The sequence below is a fragment of the Ipomoea triloba genome, chromosome 15 (genome assembly GCF_003576645.1).
Source record: "Ipomoea triloba cultivar NCNSP0323 chromosome 15, ASM357664v1".
In the NCBI taxonomy this organism is placed as follows: domain Eukaryota; kingdom Viridiplantae; phylum Streptophyta; class Magnoliopsida; order Solanales; family Convolvulaceae; genus Ipomoea; species Ipomoea triloba.
In genome coordinates this window covers 3,508,253-3,527,182 of record NC_044930.1, presented here as the reverse complement: position 1 = coordinate 3,527,182, position 18,930 = coordinate 3,508,253, and the positions used below count along the sequence as shown (strand labels likewise).

At 34.7% G+C, this 18,930-nt stretch overlaps 2 protein-coding genes across 3 annotated transcripts; both read left to right on the top strand.

Moving 5' to 3' along the window:
• The first annotated feature begins 1,886 nt into the window (after positions 1-1,886).
• LOC116006103 (lysosomal amino acid transporter 1 homolog) lies at positions 1,887-8,908 on the top strand. Of its 2 annotated transcripts, none has more exons than XM_031246380.1 (14): positions 1,887-1,983; positions 2,267-2,547; positions 3,235-3,277; positions 4,033-4,059; positions 4,166-4,258; positions 4,821-5,005; positions 5,906-6,074; positions 6,171-6,293; positions 6,582-6,701; positions 6,916-6,936; positions 7,596-7,654; positions 7,745-7,835; positions 8,171-8,277; positions 8,610-8,908. In XM_031246380.1, exons 2-13 carry the CDS (start codon positions 2,318-2,320, stop codon positions 8,246-8,248), a joined length of 1,239 nt encoding a protein of 412 aa, XP_031102240.1. In that variant the 5' UTR covers positions 1,887-1,983; positions 2,267-2,317; the 3' UTR covers positions 8,249-8,277; positions 8,610-8,908. The 2 variants fall into 2 exon arrangements, with proteins under 2 accessions (XP_031102240.1, XP_031102239.1); XM_031246379.1 differs by having other exon boundaries at positions 1,934-2,049.
• A 1,188-nt stretch (positions 8,909-10,096) lies between these two features.
• On the top strand, positions 10,097-13,203 carry LOC116007304 (UBP1-associated protein 2A-like). Its single transcript, XM_031247945.1, has 2 exons — positions 10,097-11,390; positions 12,750-13,203. Exon 1 carries the CDS (start codon positions 10,182-10,184, stop codon positions 11,388-11,390), a length of 1,209 nt encoding a protein of 402 aa, XP_031103805.1. The 5' UTR covers positions 10,097-10,181; the 3' UTR covers positions 12,750-13,203.
• The last annotated feature ends 5,727 nt before the right edge of the window (positions 13,204-18,930 follow it).

Below are 18,930 nucleotides of genomic sequence, written 5' to 3'. Positions count from 1 at the left end.
CAAAAAAAAAAAAAAAAAGTCATAGAACTTTGATGAATATAATGTGGTTAGAGTGTAGAGAGTAGTCCTCCCATGTGTTTGGAGTGTAGAAAGTTTGTACATGTGTAATGTGTTTAGAGTGTAAAGTATTATCGCAGCATCATGTTTTGTTGAAAGATTGTTCTAACCTAGAAAAGTGTCTGGTGGATATATTATAAATGAGCCTATAGTAAATTAATTTGGTGGAGTAGACTGACCAAACTTGGGCTCAAGGTCGGGTCTTGAGCTTGGCACTTTGGAGGTCCCACGCTAAGTGCACTCACGTGGTTGTTTTTATGCATTCTACATGGGATATCATGCATTTGTCCATACATTTTATCATATTTTAGATATGTGTTTCATTGTTGTTCATTGTGTGCATCCGTGCAACGATAAAATCCTACTAGACAAATTCTAATTATACTATAACTAAAACTCCAATAATGAAACAAAAAATATGCATTAAAAATGGATACAATTTTAAATGCATACACAATTACAATATACCCTGTAAATTAATTATGGAAACAAGGATGCAAAAAGAAAGAAAATCTATTTCATTAAAATCTCTTTGATGAACGATGCAGATGTGTTCTCATTGTGGAAGTGTGTTCTCATATGATTATAAATAAAGTAATAAATTGTGTACATGGCCGGTCCTGAGCACGGGTGGGATGGACGACCGCCCAGGGCCCATTCTAGAAGGGGCCCATCCACATATATGTATATGTATACATATCTATATTATAGTGTTATAATTAGTGTTATAGTTATATTAGAAAACAAAAAATTAGTGTTATAAATTTATAATTATATTAGAAAACAAAAAATTAAGAATAGATGGGACTACAGGAAGCTGGAATCGACGCTTAATTAAATAAATTTAGATCAGTGAATCACGTAAAGAACGAAAGAGAGAGATCTATGATTTGCCGCTGCTGCTTTACGTAAAGGAGAGATCTGTGATCTATGAATTAAATAACGAAGGACGTAAGGCCGCTGCTGCTTTATGTTTTTTTTTTTTTTTAAATTTTGAATTAAACATACGGCGTCAGTTTTTGGAATAACCGACGCCTTATGTCTTTGATTTTTATTTAAATAAATTATTTTATAACATACAACGTCGGTTCTGGGGAGAACCGACGTCGTATGTCTTACTATTTAAAAAAAAATATTTATGACGTCGGTTTTTGCAAATAACCGATGTCATAAATAATATATATTATTTTTGCTTTATTTTATTCACATATAACGTCGATTTGTCAAAAACCGACGTTAATTAGGCGACGTAGTAACCTTTTTCTGTAGTAGTGTTAGAATTGACACTCTAATCGGCTAACACATTCGTCTTCTTAAATAAAAATTTTTCCCAATTCAATTCATCCTCGCATCTTCGTCGACGATCAACGATTGTTCTTTTGTTTGCCCGTTTGGGCCCATTTTCCGTTGTAACATGTATGTTTTATTATATTTGTACTTTGTTTTGTCTTTACATAATGTTAGCTAAAAAGCGTTTATATGGAAATGAAAAAAGGAATAAAGAAAAAAAAAACAAGTAGAGCAGCTAATAGAATCACAAATAGGAGCTATAAATAAAATTTTCAATCTAAAGAAAATTTAAGTGACCAAGACCATGTTAATGAGGGTATAACTAATTTGAGTGGTGATGATAATGTAGTAAATAATGAGGGTATAGCTAATTTGAGTGATGATGATAATGTAATAAATACTGAGGATATAGTCAATAGCTAATTTTAGTTTTTCATATAGGGGCCCACTTTTTTTATTTCGCCAGGGCCTTCAAAATGTCTGGACCAGCCCTAATTATATATATACACTGATATTCATTTTTTATTTTCCGCTTAAAACACATTTTAAAATTTTCTTTTCACGCCCACGGCTCCGGCGCCGTTATCAAGCGCCGCGCCACCTCAAACCGCTGGCCACCTAATCAACGCCCACTCCGTAAGTCTCTTTTTCGCCATTCACATTCGTTGGAAGTCACTTCCTCTCTTCCTTTTTTCTCTCTCTGTATGCACATGTCTTACAAATCTCGCTGTCTCCATTAATTTGCATGATTTTCTTTCCATATATATATATATACATTCAAATATATATGCATTTGAACGAACATTTAATCTTCATTATTGCTTCACATCTTCATTGTACGAGTTGTGAGTTTGTAGGTTTAATTCATCGGTTTTCGGGCTCATATTTGACGGATGCGTTGTATTTGGTGAACGAATAGGGCACGGAAGTGTGTTGAAGGGACGAGCGGAAGGTTTTAGGCGGCGGCGGAATGGCGATGTGCGGGATGGGAGCGGAGGAGCAGCTGCAGAAGTGCTCGCAGTGGGCGCTGGAGTACATGGACTACTGCCTGTGCAGCAGTAAGGACGGAGTTTCGCTGGTGCTGGGGGCGTTGAGTGTGTTGAGCTGGACGGTGGCTGAGGTTCCCCAAATTATGACTAACTTCAGGGAGAAATCCACGGAGGGGCTCTCATGTTGGTTCCTGTTAACATGGATTATTGGGTAAATGCTATTCTGATTTCTGTTTTTTTTTTTTTGGGTGTGGTTAGTTTCAACTGGCTTATGCTTTATGTGTTGATTGGATCAATAGATTTAGATTTAGAGGCCTGCGTACCTGGATTTAATGGTTTCATCTTGGTTAGTATTTGCTTGTTTGTTGAATGCAGGAAGGGCGACAGTTTTGTGGCTTTGTTGGAAAATGACAAATTTTAGTTCTATAACTCAGTAAAATGTTGGATGTGGTATCTGGTACCCTCTTTTGGGTATTACTACAAAAGTTAATGAAGATTCTCATTGGACTTGTTAAAGTGCTATTCTTTTGGGTTCTCTTTTACCAGATTAGCTTTTTTGTTGCCTTCAAACAAGAAGAGTAAACAATTGTCACCTAACAGTACTTTTGGATGTTTTAAATTTATTAGTGCATTGGTTTGATTCGGTTCTATTGTTACATTAAAGTTCTGACCTAATTCTCAATAAATTCATATTGGGGGGAACTTCTCTTTGGATCTCTATTTCATTTATGTGCTAATGTGCAGTTGGTTTTTGCTCTTGTTGATCGGATTCCTTTTAAAAATTTTATGCATTTAAAAAAAGTTAAACATCTTAATGAGGTTAAAGCTGATTTGTAGTGATTGCTACTGTTTAGACCATTTGCAATGTTTACACATGATGTTCTGCTCATCTTTGCAGGGATTTATGCAACATCTTTGGCTGCCTTCTAGAACCAGCTACTGTATGTAATTTTTATTTTTGGATCTTTTCTGTAAACATCTCACATTCACATTTCTTTTTATTTTACTTGCTTGTGTGCTATGTGTTTCAATATTTAAAAATTTATGTATGTTAATATTTTCAGTTTTTCACTTCATCCGAAAATAGAAGTTGAATAGGATTCTATTTACTACATATAATATTCAACAATTATGTCAAAGTTTGGTAGATGTTTTCTTTTCTTTTGCTCAAGATGAAATTTGAGGTGAAAGTCAATCTTAATGAACCGAGTTCACATGATGAAGATCAGGCAACTTTAAAGTTTTATGTTAATTGGAAAAAAGTTAGTCTAGGCAGAATAACAAAAGCATGCATCTGCAAAAAAATCTACAAAGTTGCAACAGCCTCTACTCCAAGTCTCCAATGCAAAGCCATAAAACCCACTATAGTGTATCCCTTCCAGAACCAGAAGTGCTGCCTACCATGGAACATCTCCACGAACTTTTGCTACCTCATTCTTCACCAAGATTGTGAAATGAAGATGAAATATTCATTGTCGTTATACAGTGCTGATTAAATACTCGATTCATAGAGAAAAGGACAATGTAGGGATAGATGAGACTAAGATTTGATTTTCTGACCTATTGTCACTGTGTTATAGAGTCAATGGAGGGAAGTGAACTTTGCATTCCTGCTCTTGTCTCATTTTATTTTATTTTATTTTTTAAAACTCTATTGTTAATTGCAGTTTGCTAAACTGGTCCCTTGTTTTTTCAGCTTCCAACGCAAACCTACATGGCAGTGGTATGAAAATTTCTTGTAGTATTGCAGTTCTGTAACAGTGTTCCCATATAATTTATGTAACTTTTGTTCTTTAATCTATCTGTTTTGTAATGATTTTTTTCTGCAGTTCTTTACATTGACTACTTTTGTTCTTTCTGGGCAAGCATTATACTATAGTCATATCTATCCAAAGCTGAAGTCCAATAGAAGGTGGCATGAGGTTGCAAATTGTTCTTTCATTCTAACTCATTTTTTACTATTTATGTATATACATGTTTTCCTGGTTATTATATTCTTTAGTTCTATTCACAATGCTACTACAGTCAGAAAAAAAATTATTTAGAGAATTAGTGCTTTCTTGATATGTAGGATAGGATTGCAACATTACACACCCTCCCTCTCTCTGTTTTTAATTTTTATGTTTTCAGTACAATTTAAGATAATCAACTAGAAGATGTATAAAGGAGGGATAAGAGAGATTAGACCAACTGGAAGTTTAGTTTAGGACACAGTATGCACACACACACACACATATTCTCTTTAGATAATGATAGAAAAACTATTTTTGGTGATTTTTTCCTGGTTGTTTCACATGCTTCCATGCTTGTGCTCTCATGCCAAATTGCCAACTATATTTAAACTATCATCACAAATTTAGAGTGCTGAATTTTTTTTCTCACTAACGGGTATTTAATTTTTCAATTATACATCCACTTTATCATTGTTTTATTGGTGTACACTTCTGATACCCTGTGCATCCAAACTGCTACATGGATCTCAAGGTTAGTGAGGATGGGGCATATGAAAAGAGAACAGAGCATAATGGTACAGAGAACAAAAAAAGTAATCATGTCAATAGACTGAAAGATGGAAAATCCCTTTCTGCATATGGAGCCCTTCCTAGCTCACCAATTCCCCTGCCGAACTGTTCTCTCAGTGCATCCTCAGAAAGAGATTTATATTACATGTATGTGGCGATCCCCTTTGAGCTTTTATACTCTGTAATTTTTGTAGGTTTGCATCTATAAATGTGCATGTGTGTGTTTGAACACAAATATATACAATAAGTCAATAATATTATTGAAAGTATGACTTATGATCCTCATGTAATAGAACAGTTAGGGTATCACAATTATAATGTACAGATTCAAACTTTAGCAGTTCTTTGTTGCACAACTGAGTATAGCTAGCGACTCTTCACATTCTCAGGAAGTAGGGTCTTTTTTGAGAAGTATAAGTAACTTCTGTGAAAAAATGCTGATGATCTGTTTAACTATTGATACTTTCCAGGGGTTGTGGTAACATTGTGCTTTACAGTGCATAACCTTCTTAGTCTTGCTGCTTTGGAGAGCTTAGATTAGTTAGAATGATGAAAAGCACATCTATGCTAGGTCTATTCACTTTCTATCCTTTATTGTTTCTATTAATAGCTCACAACAACTCGCACCCCTCCACCCCCATCTTAAGTACCCAAAAATAGCCTAGCTTAGTGGTACAATCACTTAACTTTAATAAGAAATAAGAAATAATGTCCCCATCCTCACATCTTCAGTGGGTATTAATGAATTTAATTCCACTTAAATCTCTGATTAATGCATACTTGAATTTAATTGAGAAAGTCATACAGCTAATTTTGAACACAATTATATCCAGTACCGTAGAAAGTACTTGAAGATGAAAATATTTAACACAACCAAATTTGTTTATTATGACAAAGCAAAGAATTGGAAAATTATAGTTGTAGATAACTGTGGTGCTTTATTGTTGTGTTCTTTTAAATCTGAACACAAATATCTTTCTGCAGATATTGTTGTGCTTGAATGTGCTGTGAACAAGTGTTAGAAATTCTGTTTTGTTTATTTATCAGGTCTGCCCGATCTCTGTCAATGAGTCACACTCCTCCAGTTGGATCTTTTCCATCACACAGAACACTTAACACAGATGCTGAGCAGGATTCATTTGCCACTCCATTGCTTGGTGAAGTGGAGCCAGTTCATTCTTCACCTGCGCCCAAAACAAAAAGCATGCTTTGTGTGGTGAGCTTTATTATGAATAGTATTTTCTAATTGCTATAAATCAAGTTAGTTCTTTTCATATATCTAGCCTTTATTTTATTTATATTATTTTTTCAGGCTTCCTTGTTAACATGCTTCCTTGGTGGTTGGAAACGCCATCAAAGAAAAAGCACAAACAGTGGACTAATTCTTCAAAAACAAGCTGGAGAAGTTGTGCTGTTTGGTAGAAAGCTTTTACAGGTAAAAATAAAAAACCTGAGGAATAACTGAATGTAAACTAGATTATAATTGTATAATGAATTGCCTAGTACTTTATATCAGATTGGGAACACAAATTAAATTCTCCCTTGAGCATGACCATCTAAAGCTCTGCTTGTGTGTTTTTATGTTACTAGTATTCACATGCTTGAACTTCCAGAGTTGTGTATTGTGCTCATAATAGACTGAAAGGCCTTGAGTTTGAACTTCCATAGTTGTATATCGTGCTCATAATAGACTGACAGGCCTTGAGTTTGACTGGGATTACAGGAAAGTGGTGGTTTTCTGCTGAATAGCCAATCCAACCAGACCAGTGGGATTGCAGCACTTCTTGGCTGGGGAATGGCAATTATTTACATTGGTGGACGCCTGCCGCAAATTCGCTTAAATGTATGTACCGAATGGAGAAATTTGCAATACTAAAATTGCATCCCATAGCATGCGCATTGTAGTTCTGCTAGTGCAACCTTTCTGCTTACAATTTACTGAGTTTATTGCATAACCATGATCTGCTTTTTAGCTTGAGTTCAGAATTATTTAAATTACTATGTCATATTGTGAGACTAACTTTGTGATTGTCTATGTTTTTGTCCTAATTTTGCAGTTCAGGAGGGGAAATGTTGAAGTAAGCATGCTCTACATTTTGCTTCAATTTGGAGCTAGTACCATATCGAAGTCTCATAAAAGTGGACACTCCAGACATTTATATTTAAATGACATGAACTGATTTGCCTAGTACACTCAGGAATACCTCAAATCTGCTGAAACCCTTTCTTTCCAGCAATTGGCATATCGGATGTGCACATTGCACTCCCTAAATTATAACAGAGGCATATCTGTCTAAACTCTGATTTTATTGGTCCAACTTAACATTATTTACTTACCCTCTCCTACTTGAACACTGTGTGTCTTTAACCCCTCCCACTTTTCTTACTATGCATCACTTAAATATGGTTGTGTGCTTGTGTATATATAGGTTGGGCCCAGTCTGCAAGCCTCCCAGAAATTGTCTTCTGATCTGTGTCTACTAGTAATGGCCACAAATTAGCTGCCTCGATAAAACAATCTCCATGCATGCCTGAAGATCATATTTTGAATCCAACATTTCAATACTAGGCTACTAGTTTTCTGTTAATGCTATTATGTGTAATCTATGTGTGCATGAAGATCTATCTCTGAATCGCGGGCAAATTTTGAATACTAGGAATGCATAATGTTGCTATGTGTAAAGTACTGGTTCTGTTGCGTAAACCATCTTGATAACAATTGCATGATAACTTGCAGGGGCTAAATCCACTAATGTTCATGTTTGCTCTGTTTGGTAACATCACATATGTAGCAAGGTGAGTAATGTCTCCAATCTTCTTTTCTGATTTCATACTTTTAAACATTAATGAACTAATTTTATTAGCGTTTGTAAATGTGTTTTGTAGCATTCTTGTCAGCAGCCTGGACTGGTCAAAAATTGGACCAAACATGCCTTGGCTGGTTGATGCAAGTGGATGTGTACTCCTTGATACCTTAGTATCCTTCTATATTCACAATATTAAAGTTAGATTACTTTCTATCTCGAGTTTTTCCTGATCAATATCAATTAGAGAGCTCTCTGTTAGTTTTCTATATGCACAGGCCATACAATAAATGCATTGCAAATATACTTCAAAGCATCTAAACAAGTCTGATGATTTAAGCTAATCTTTATATTTCACTCCCATATTTTACAGTTGAAGCATGAAACACTCAATTGAAGATATTTTATTTCTACTTTTGTTTTCACTCTTTGCATAACATTAGTGCATGATGGCCATTTTGGCCACAAGAGATTAGTGAAATATGCTACTCCTTAACAGCTTGTTCAGATACTAATTCAGTTCTTCTATTACCGTAACCGTGTATCGGATAAAGTAGTGATTAAGCATGAAAATGGCAGCCCTTAGTTTGTCCCCAAGAAGAACATATTTTGCAGGTAACATCTTCTCTTCCAAAAAAATGTCGTTAAAAATCTTTGATCTTTGCAAACATTATTCTGTAGATGAAATATCCTAAACTTGGTACCATGCTATATATTTCACCCTTTTCATGAATCTGAAAATCTGCAGATTTAAACACCCCACACATTCTGTTCTTTTGCTTGGAAGATAGGTTTCTAAAATGAGTGTTATAAATCAAATACATCACACGATTTTCAACCGAAAGTCATAGCTTAAGATAGAGTGTCCATTATCAAGTTTTTCCTGGATTTCTGCTGCTAGTTTCTTCATCATGATGATTGGATCTCCATTCTCCAACCATTTTCAGGTCAAGTGAACCAACCAATATTTGGATCATACTACATCTCACTGCTGTTATTTCATGAAAAGCTGGGGAAGTCATAGGGGCAACCTCTCTACAAGTACTGCACTTTGCATTGCACAATGAACTTGTTGTCAGTGAAGCTGGAGATATTTTTGGTTTTCTTATTTACTACGGAGTATTTGTTAGAGCCATTCTTTCTTGTATGGTCTGTCTTGGTCAATTGTGTATGATTGCTCCTTAGAGAGAGACATGAAGTAACTGGAAGATTTTGCCTTCAAATTTAACTGCTATTTTCTGGACCACTATTCCTTTTGGTTTCATTTTGTTTTTTGATTCATAAATCTTATAATTACATTGGACTCTCTAGTATATTTTACAACATTCCCATTTCCCATTAGGTTGCTTGGTTGTGCTAGAAGAAATAGAGTGAATATGGCAAGCATGTAATGTGCCTACTGGGCGTGTGCTCATGCACCCGTTGACAATTCGAGTGGTCAGTCGACAATTATTATTGCGTGGACTATGGTCTAAAAGCATATAAAGTATATTATTTTAACTTATAAAATATATTATTTTACACAAAGTATATTATTTTAATTCATAAAATATATTATTTTAACACAAAATATATTATTTTATTTCAAATATTTCATTATTTTAACACAAAGTATAATATGCATTATTCTAACTCAAAAAGTATATTATTTTACCCTAAAAATTTTATTATTTTAACACATAAAATATATTATTTTAGCTCATAAAATACGGTTATTTTCCCTTATATTAAAATAAGTATATTAAAATTTTGTTCTTTATATTACATTGGGGCATGCTTTTAGGGAGAAAATAGCATATTTGGTTTGTATGGGGTGATAGCTCATTCTTAAATTTAAAAATAATCAAACAAACTTATTTGATAAACTAAGGTCTGCTTCATTAACCAAATCTAATGAAATATTAACAAAAATGGTTGAAATCATCAAACTAAACCTAATGGAATATTAACCAAACTGGTTAAAACCATCACTTTGGGACAAAAAAAAAGACTATAAGTACACATGATTGAGTATATAATTCATGACTAAATATGTCATTTTCTCTACAATATTTATTGAAAGAAATAATGAACATGAGTTTGTCTAAGGTGTTGAACCACCAGTTCACTACTTTATGTTTTTATTTATTATTATTTTTTTGGATTATCGAGGTAAACCCCACTCCTCACTGTGTAAGTATGTGAGTAAACCAGCTTAGATTACCCATAGCTGACCGGCTCAAACCCCGACTGAAGGTGTAGCTCTCTTACCATTTGGAGTGTCTTTACGGGCAACTTTATGTTATTGTTAGTTTCTTGTTTTGGTTACTCTCAACAAACATTAATAAGTGTTGGGCTTCTTAATTCTGTTGATAATAGATTTGGGCCGAGGGAATCGGGTTAGTCCGAAGTTGTGTTTTGCAGCGGATCCATGTTAGCAAAATTCTGTAGTCTGCTCTACAGATTCCAGAATCCTCAGGCATAGAGCAAAGCATAAACCCTAGAAACACTGAAAACTCCCCTTCCCATCTCCTCCTGCAATGGCGAGGAAACGAAAGGCTTCATCCTCAGCAACGAATGTCCAACCTGAAGAAGAAGAAGAAGAGCACAACACCAATGAAGAGCCTGAATCCGAACCAGATTCGGATCCTTCGGAAGAAGAAGCAGAAGAAGACGAAGACGAAGAAGAATCTGGTTCTTCGGAAGATGATGAAGAGGAAGATAAAGATGAAGCTTCGAAGCGAGAGAGCATCAGAAAACTCCTCGAACCCTTCGGCAAAGACCAGATAATCGAGCTGCTCAAGCAAGGAGCTTCGAAGGATCCGTCTTTGCTCTCGCGGGTCACCCGGTTAGCCAACTCCGACCCGACAAACCGCAACCTCTTCGTTCGCGGCCTGAGCTGGGACGCTACTACGGAGCAGGTGCTGGATGCTTTCAGGACCTACGGCGAAATCGAGGAGTGCAAGCTCATCACCGACAAGGTCACCGGCCGGAGCAAAGGCTACGCGTTTGTGCTGTTCAAAACCATGGCCGCCGCTCAGAAAGCTCTTAAGCAGCCGCAAAAGAAGATCGGAAACCGCACCACCACTTGCCACCTGGCTGCCGTGGGCCCCACCCCTGCCGCGGCCGATGCCGGAAGCCGGAAAATATATGTCGGAAATGTAGGCCCCACCATAAACGTTGAGAATCTCCGCGCTTTCTTTTCAAAATTCGGCGAGATCGAGGAAGGACCGTCCGGTTTTGATCCGGTGACGCTTAAGCCCAGGGGATTCGCGATTTTTCTGTATAAAACCGCGGAAGGTGCCAAGAAAGCGCTCGAGGAGCCTTTTAGGGTTTTGGATGGTTGTCAGTTGTATTGCAAAAAGTTTGTAGAGAATTTCAATAACAGCACTAACAATGCCGCTGCCCCTAACGCTGCTGCAATTACTGCAAATCAACCTGTACCTTTGCAGCAAAGCGATTCAATGGCTTATGGCATTGGAACGAACCCGGGAATGATAGGAGCTGGCAGCCTGTTCATGGCACAGAATCCTGGAATGGGATTGACACCAAATCCTCTACTTGGGGGAAACTATGGTTTGAATACCTTAAATCCGAGTATGATAGGCAATTATGGTTCACATGTGGCACTGCACAGTTTGGCGCCCTTCCAAAATGTTGGAGCGTCCGGGCCAGCATCCACACCTCCAAACACTCAGCCCGACTTTGGATCAGCAGGAGCATCCTTCCCCCCTTATATGGGCCGCTAGGTACGAGTTTTGGAATTCTCTATTTGCCTTGCCCCTTTATTTTGTGCCTTCAGATTGTCATAATATACATATACATTTTTCTGAATTTCATATGTGAAGTTTAATTTTAATGAGTATGTGATATCTGCATTGAGCTTTATTCTGGTTGTGATATGAGACTGGCTAAAAATGTGATTGAATAATCAAAAGAGGAAGCTACAAAATGTTTAATGCTAAATTGGTTGCCTTGAGATACTATGTCTATGATGTATAAGAACAAAAGTTATTGAGAGACTATGAAATGCCAAATTGAATTGAAAATAGGAATTCAATTTCAAGAACTGATTAAAACCTTCATAGGGGATAAATAATTTCCAATTTTAATGATATAGAGACTCGATTTACTAGCTGCCTTCTTGATTAGCCTGCAATATTAAGACCTAATGTAAAAACATTTATCCACCATGGCTACCTTACCCCGTTATTTTCTTTCTGGTTGCGTGGGTGCCAACTGTGAAAAGGCCAACTTTGGGGGTTGGGGTCTTCACTTGCGTGATCTCCCCTGTACAAGTCAGGAGATGGGTTGTTTTTAGCAACTAAAGGGACCAAGAAGTAGTGCTCGCTCTATACAATAGAAGAGCAAAGCTCCAAAAGCTATACAAGTTTGAGCCTATCCAAAATATGAAACAAAGAATGAAAGATAGAGCAATGTTAGGTGTTTCTCCTTGTGACAGAAAGAAAAGGGTTCTCAGAAATGGTCTTTGAATTTATCCAAAGGCATCTGATGCCCCTTCAGAACAGCATCAATTTCTTTTGTTCTAAACAAGCTAAAGCAAACTTGGAGGAGATAGAGACCACGCTGTGTCTCATATTATTCCCTCTGAGATTCTAACCTTGCAGAGCATCTTGAATCTTGATCAGACTTCAGAGAATGTCATTATCCATTGAATACCTCCCAGAAGAAGTCCAGACACAATGCAACAGCAGATGATTTGTTCCTTCTTCAGCATTAAGGCAAAGGGGGTTGAAATTCATATGAAAAATTCCCACCTCCTAAGATTATCACCTCTAGAAACTCCTCTCACAAACTTTGATATGGGGAGGGGCAATCCAGCCCTGCAAATCTGTTTCCAAGGGATTTTTTTTTCAGATTTTCAGAGGTTATAATGGTTTAAAGCCCTGTTAAAAGATTTGGGTGAGATCTTTCTACTGGATTAGTAGTGGATTTCATCCAAACTATTTTGTTTTCTACCTATGCATCTCACTCATTATTCCATGGACCATAAATAAAAAGTATATTTTTACACTAAAAGTATATTATTTGTGTACGTAAGACATTATTTGAGTACTAAAAGTACATTATTTTGTATTATTGTGCAGCAATCGACATTGATAATATGAAAATGGGGTTTGGCTGCATGCTTAGGAACTCTGAGGGCACCCTGGTTGCAGCGAAACAATTCCAATGGCGGGGTAATTTCTCCTCTACCGTGGCTGAGGCTATTAGTGTTCGTGAAAGCTTTAAGCTTCAGTGTTCGTGAAGCTTTAAGTGTCAAGTCAGCCGTATTCAAGTGGAATCTGATGCCAAGCAGCAGGTTATTGAAGGATTGAAGTTTGAATCATATATTTCTACTATTGATCTCATTTTAAGGGATATTAAGGAAATAGCTAACTTGTTTTGTTGACATTAGCTTTGTATTTGCTAAACGACCTAGGAATATGACAGCCCATTTGTTAGTTAGGGGTAAATTATTGTGTGGATCATGGTCCACGTAGCTTTGGACCATAAATGCGATATATTTTTTTAATATATTAAAAATACATTATTTAATAATAATATAATATATGAAAAATTATGCGTTTTAAATAATGTATTTTATGTATACAAATAATGTACTTTTAGTATATTAAACATGTACTTTTTATTTAGGGAAAAGGGTCAAATACACCCTCGAACTTTTGCTAAGAAGTCAATTAGGCCCTTGAACTTTTGAAAGTTGCAATTAGATCCACAAACTTGTTATTTTGAAGCAATTAAACCCATTGACCTGTTGGTAACCTTTTATTGCAGGTCAATTAGGTTTCTGGCAACCCTCCAGAGAACTTTCGGCCAAAATTAGTCACCGGCGACCGTAAGATCGCCGTCGGCGCGTTCTGCCAGGGAAGAAGACCTCTGGTCGACGGAGATTACGACCAGTTTGGCTGGACTTCTCCATCGCAAGTTTGGCCGGAAGTATGCAGGAGGGTCGCCGGTGGCTAATTTTGGCCGGAAGTTCGCTGGAAACCTAATTGACCTGCAATCAAAGGTCACCAACAGGTTAGTGGGTTTAATTGCTTCAAAATAACAAGTTTGTGGATCTAATTGCAACTTTTAAAAGTTCAAGGGTCTAATTGACTTCTTAGCAAAAGTTCGAGGGTGTATTTGACCATTTTCCCTTTTATTTATGGTTCCTATTAATGTGCAATGGATGTCATTTCTAGGACAAGTTGTGCCAAGTGGAGTTATGCTCCTTTCTAGGCTTTGCTTGATGTTATTACTTTGGACGCTCTAATTATACAAATAATGTACTTTTAATATAATTGTACTTTGTATTCGTGGTCCACATAATTATGTGAATTATGGTACGAAGAAAAATTTGTCTCGCATCTATTGTCAATCATTATACAGCCTATCACTATCATACACTCATTTTTAGTGTATTGAAGATTTATTTTGAATGTACTAAAGATTCAATTTTTGAAGGTTCATATGTTGTGTACTTCATGTTTATTTTTTATATACTATTTGAAAAATGACATATAGTACATTTTTTATGAACTCTTAGTATTACTGAAATGAAAATTTATTACTAGGCCACAGTATAATTTGCCATCCTAGTCTTGAAAGTGCCTTACTGCCTTGTAATTGTGATATTCCAGAGAAGGTGCCGACATAATGAGAGCCTGAGAGGTATAAAGAGTCTGCTCACGATAGACAGAGTATAGATGAGGGAAAGAGAGTTGAAGAGGGAGGTCCCCCATAACAAAAATTTAATTGCGTAGCCCATTCCCAATATCAAAATGAAAGTGATGTGCCAACTTTTATAATCATAACTAGTTTTATACGCCCATTGCGCGAATAGGTTAATAAAAAGGATTGTAGATGCTTCACCGCGCAAGGGTGCTCAATATGCACGTTAATTTAGTAGAGTCTGGGTCTACAAAAAACTTAAATTTGCAATAATAAAAAGGTCCCTATTTGTTCAAAAACTCATCTCTATTTTTTTCTCTATAAAAATTCACAAAAAAATTACAAATGTGATTACTCTTAGGATGTGTTTGGAAGCTGGAAAACCCGGTCAACGGAAAATGATTTCCGTTGACTGGAGAAAATAAGTCCAAAATGGCGGAAAATAACTTCCGCCCAATATGGCCAGAAGTCATTTTCCGCCTAAGCCGTCCAAACGTTTTCGTTGACTGGGAAAAATAAGTCCAAAATGACGAAAAATGACTTCTGCTCAATTTGGGCAGAAGTAATTTTCCGCCTAAGTCGTCCAAACGTCATGGTTTCCGCCGGAAACCAAAGTGCTCTGGTTTCTCGCCGGAAACTAGAGCACTGTGCTCTGGGCAGCGAGAAACTAGAGCACTGCTCTGGTTCCATTGGAAACGTTTTTTTTAATAAAAAATGTTAATTTAATATTATTATAAATATATTTATGTTTTAAATAAAATAATTAAATATATATATAATTATACAACTCTACCAATTTTTCAAAAAAAATGAACCAAACACACTAAAAATGTTTTTCATAATACATCCAAACATTAGAAATGAATTTATTTTCTATAAAATTATTCATTTTTCTGCTTTCCAAACACATCCTTGCAAAACTACATCTACTGGGTACTTCCATCTTAGACCGTCTCTTGAAACGAAATATATTATTCATTTTTTTTTCATTAGTTTTTTTGGTTTCATTGCATAAAATAAGTCTGCGTAAAAAAGTTGGGGAAAAATGTTCTGCGAGGAAAACCTTTTCCATGTTTTTTTTTCTTTAAACTTGAATGAAAACTGTTCATGGAAAGACCTAAAGTAATCCTATATTAATACAAACTTAACATTACTGGACCACACAATTAATACCACCATTACTGCCACCGTTGACGTTTACACACTCATTATTTTTACCACCGCTAAACTTAAGACTTTGCGAGGAGTTTGAATTTTTCTTTTTTTTTAGTAAATTTAATCAATTATTTGTCCGTATATATTATTTCTTTTGTCCCAATTTATTGTGTATGGTTCAAGTAATAAAATTTGATTTAAGTTATTTACAATCACTGTTGCAAATATCGACCGCCTAGGTACTAGGCGCCGTTAAGCCAAGGCGAATTGCTCCCTTGGCGGCCACCTAGCGCCTAACTCAGTCGACTGGGCCGAGTTGACAGCCGAGTTAACTCGGGCGAGTCGGCTTTGTTAATTTTTTTTATATTTATATATATTTAAATTTATTTATTTATATAAATAAGATAAGTAAGAGAAATATATAATATAATATATGACATACACTCACACACATGCACCATTTTTTTTTGTTTTTATAGGTTGGTGTCTGGTGCCTAGGCGCTAGGCGCTAGTCTACCGCCCAACTAGCGCCTAGTGCCTACAGCAACCATGTTTATAATTAATCAATGACTTTGTGATCAAGTGGCATGAAGTGACTCTCCAAATGAGAGGTTATGGGTTTGAGTTGCAATGGAGGCAATATTGATTCTTTATGCTTCAGTAGGCCGATACTACATTGTAACATAGTCAGTAGTACTAAAAAAAATGTTGTTTATAATTAACTAAGGTTGAGAAAGAATATAGATAGAGTAAGTCTTACAAAAAAAAAGATACTATTTAGTCAAATTCACTAGTTCAAAGAGGTTGTTCGCCTAGACTTTGGATAGTTGTTATACTTTGTACCTTGGTTTATATTGTAAGGTTAATCATTAATATATTTGTTTATTTTTAGTGTACTAAATGTTTATTTTTTGAAGAGTTATTTTTAGTATATTACTTAAAATGAACTTATCTATATTAAGAATGAACCTTAACTATATTAAAAAATTATCTAACATCTATCAGTACTACACATTGTAATATAGACCATGATTCACAATATAATTTGTTGACTTTTGAAACAACTATTTGCCTAAATCTATTTAAGATCCATCTTTTTAAAAGGGGAAGAAGACCAAGGACAAGGGAAGAAATGAAGAATATTATAAAACAAAAAATTGAATTAGTTTAAAAATTATAAGAAAATATTTAAAAAGAAATAATGTTTTTTCTTTTTAATACTACGACTCTATTAAAGTGCAGCATCTATTCATAATTACTACCACTGGTGAGACTTAATTCCTAGTTTTTTTTCTCAAATTTCACCAATGTAACCAATTGAGTTGTCCATACAAACAACAATATTTTCTTTTACTGAAGGAAGGTAGAATGTATATTATATTAACCACACAAAACTCAAGAATAAAATTTAAAACTCACCTCGATAATAACTTAAAATTTTTATTTTATATTTTCACAATAACTTTTACATCATAGAAAATTACAAATATTCTATAATGGGTGTATATATCCGTGCACGTGAGTTCTACCGGTTTTGTCATGTTTGCTACAAATAGGAAAAGTAAAATAAAATAAAAATAACCATACGAGATTTCCAGATCTAAGGTTTTTTAAATAACTTCCTAAATACCTAGTACTCACAATCTTGTTCCCCGTTATAGATTGTCGCATGTGGTTGCCACTTACCTCAAAATAAAAGAAATATGACAAATGTGTCTCGAAATGAGTAGTCGAGTGGGTGCAATATGATTTCTGTATTAAAAAATTAAGAGTTCGAATTTTGTTAACATCTTTGACATATAAATTAATTTTTAGTATATCAAATGCTCATTTTTTAAATTTTTTAATGTACTGTAGTATTTAAAAGGTTAAAACTGAACTTTCATTATATTAAAAATTAATAATTTTTTTTGAAATAAATATTTAATATACTAAAATTTAACATTTATTAATGGTTCAACTTCTAATGTTGACAGAGGGATGACAACCGGATGAGACGGAAAATGAGATCTCCGCTGCCTGAGTCCCTGACCTCGCCTAATTCCTTGGCGGGGATGGAGAATTATCCCCATCTTCGTCCTGGAAAAAAGTTTTCTGGGATGGGGATTCCCCGACCTGATTTAAAAAGAATTATATACTTCTCAATTTTTAGTACACTATAAAATAATATTTTATTAAACTTATACAAATAATTCATAAATTTATATATCTAAATGTCCAATTAGCCTAACATCCAATCATCTCAAAATACAACTAGTACAAAATATTTAAAACATTAAACAATACTTAAAGATTCGAATTATTCAAATTTTAAGTCATAAACCAATTTTTTTTCCAAAAAAAAATAAAATCATTAACCAAAATGACAAATATCCATACATAATTTGCCCCTAGTATGTGGTTTACAGATTATTACATAAAAGTGAGAGTTTACTTGAAATATGATAAAACACACATGTTCTAAAAGTACTAACCAAATGTGGGTGGAGCATGATTTTTATACCAAAATATTATTAGCTTAATTATTGCTAATGCTCCCTCGATCGCTCTTGAGCATGATTCTTGTACCAAAAAGTTACGAATTCAATTATTGTCAACACTTTATCGGTACAGTCCGTTGCATAATTATTATATCAAAATGCCACGAATTCAATTATTACTAACACCCTTTTAATCAAGTCCGTTCTTCTTAATTCGGTGATTTGCGGAACTATAATATACCTCCAACTAATAGTTGCAGTTTTTCATGTAATCCTAAATTAAAGAAAAAAAGTATGACGATCTTAAAAAAAAAAAAGTATGACAAAATTTTATTTTTTTTATAAACAAAATATGAGAAATGTTAAAACCACACAAATAATGAATATCGAAAATTAAGGTAATATTATATTATTGTAACGTTCAACTTTTTAGTCTTAATTTAATATCTCGTAACGGACATTTATTGTTTGGGCAAGAATAAACCTTTTTATATATAGTCTAAGAAAGAGGGTAGGCGTTGGTGGTTAAAAAGTTTGATGTCGTGCACTCATCCTTATCCAATGGACCAATGCCAATTATAACAACAAAAAAATAATACGGAGTAATTAGATTTGCAATTTATATTTCGAGTTTGAATAATAACATGCACTGAAATTGTTATTTCTAAGGTGTACAATTGTCAATTTTCTGTTAAATTGAAATAACAAAAAAACAAAATAATATAGTCATAAGTCTCATAATTGGCTAATAATTGATTGAAAAATCTAAGTAATTAATATTCTTTACCTTCATAAATCATAATGAATACCCGACTAAAAACGGATTATTGCCCTTCTTTATATTTAAATGCATATTGAATTCTTTACCACTTACCAGTAAGATAGCCATAAGCCCATAACTGTGAAATATCAAAATAACTGTTTTTTTTTTTTTTTTTTTTTTTTTTTAAACTTCATAATCAATTTTAAAAAATTT

Excerpts from the sequence above, each read along its gene's own strand:
- LOC116006103 (XM_031246380.1), top strand. The coding sequence starts at position 2,318 with ATGGCGATGTGCGGGATGGGAGCGGAGGAGCAGCTGCAGAAGTGCTCG. Across the intron at positions 4,259-4,820 it reads CCAATAGAAGGTGGCATGAG|GTTAGTGAGGATGGGGCATA; the intron begins GTTGCAAATTGT and ends ATGGATCTCAAG. Across the intron at positions 6,075-6,170 it reads CAAAAAGCATGCTTTGTGTG|GCTTCCTTGTTAACATGCTT; the intron begins GTGAGCTTTATT and ends TTATTTTTTCAG.
- LOC116007304 (XM_031247945.1), top strand. The coding sequence starts at position 10,182 with ATGGCGAGGAAACGAAAGGCTTCATCCTCAGCAACGAATGTCCAACCT.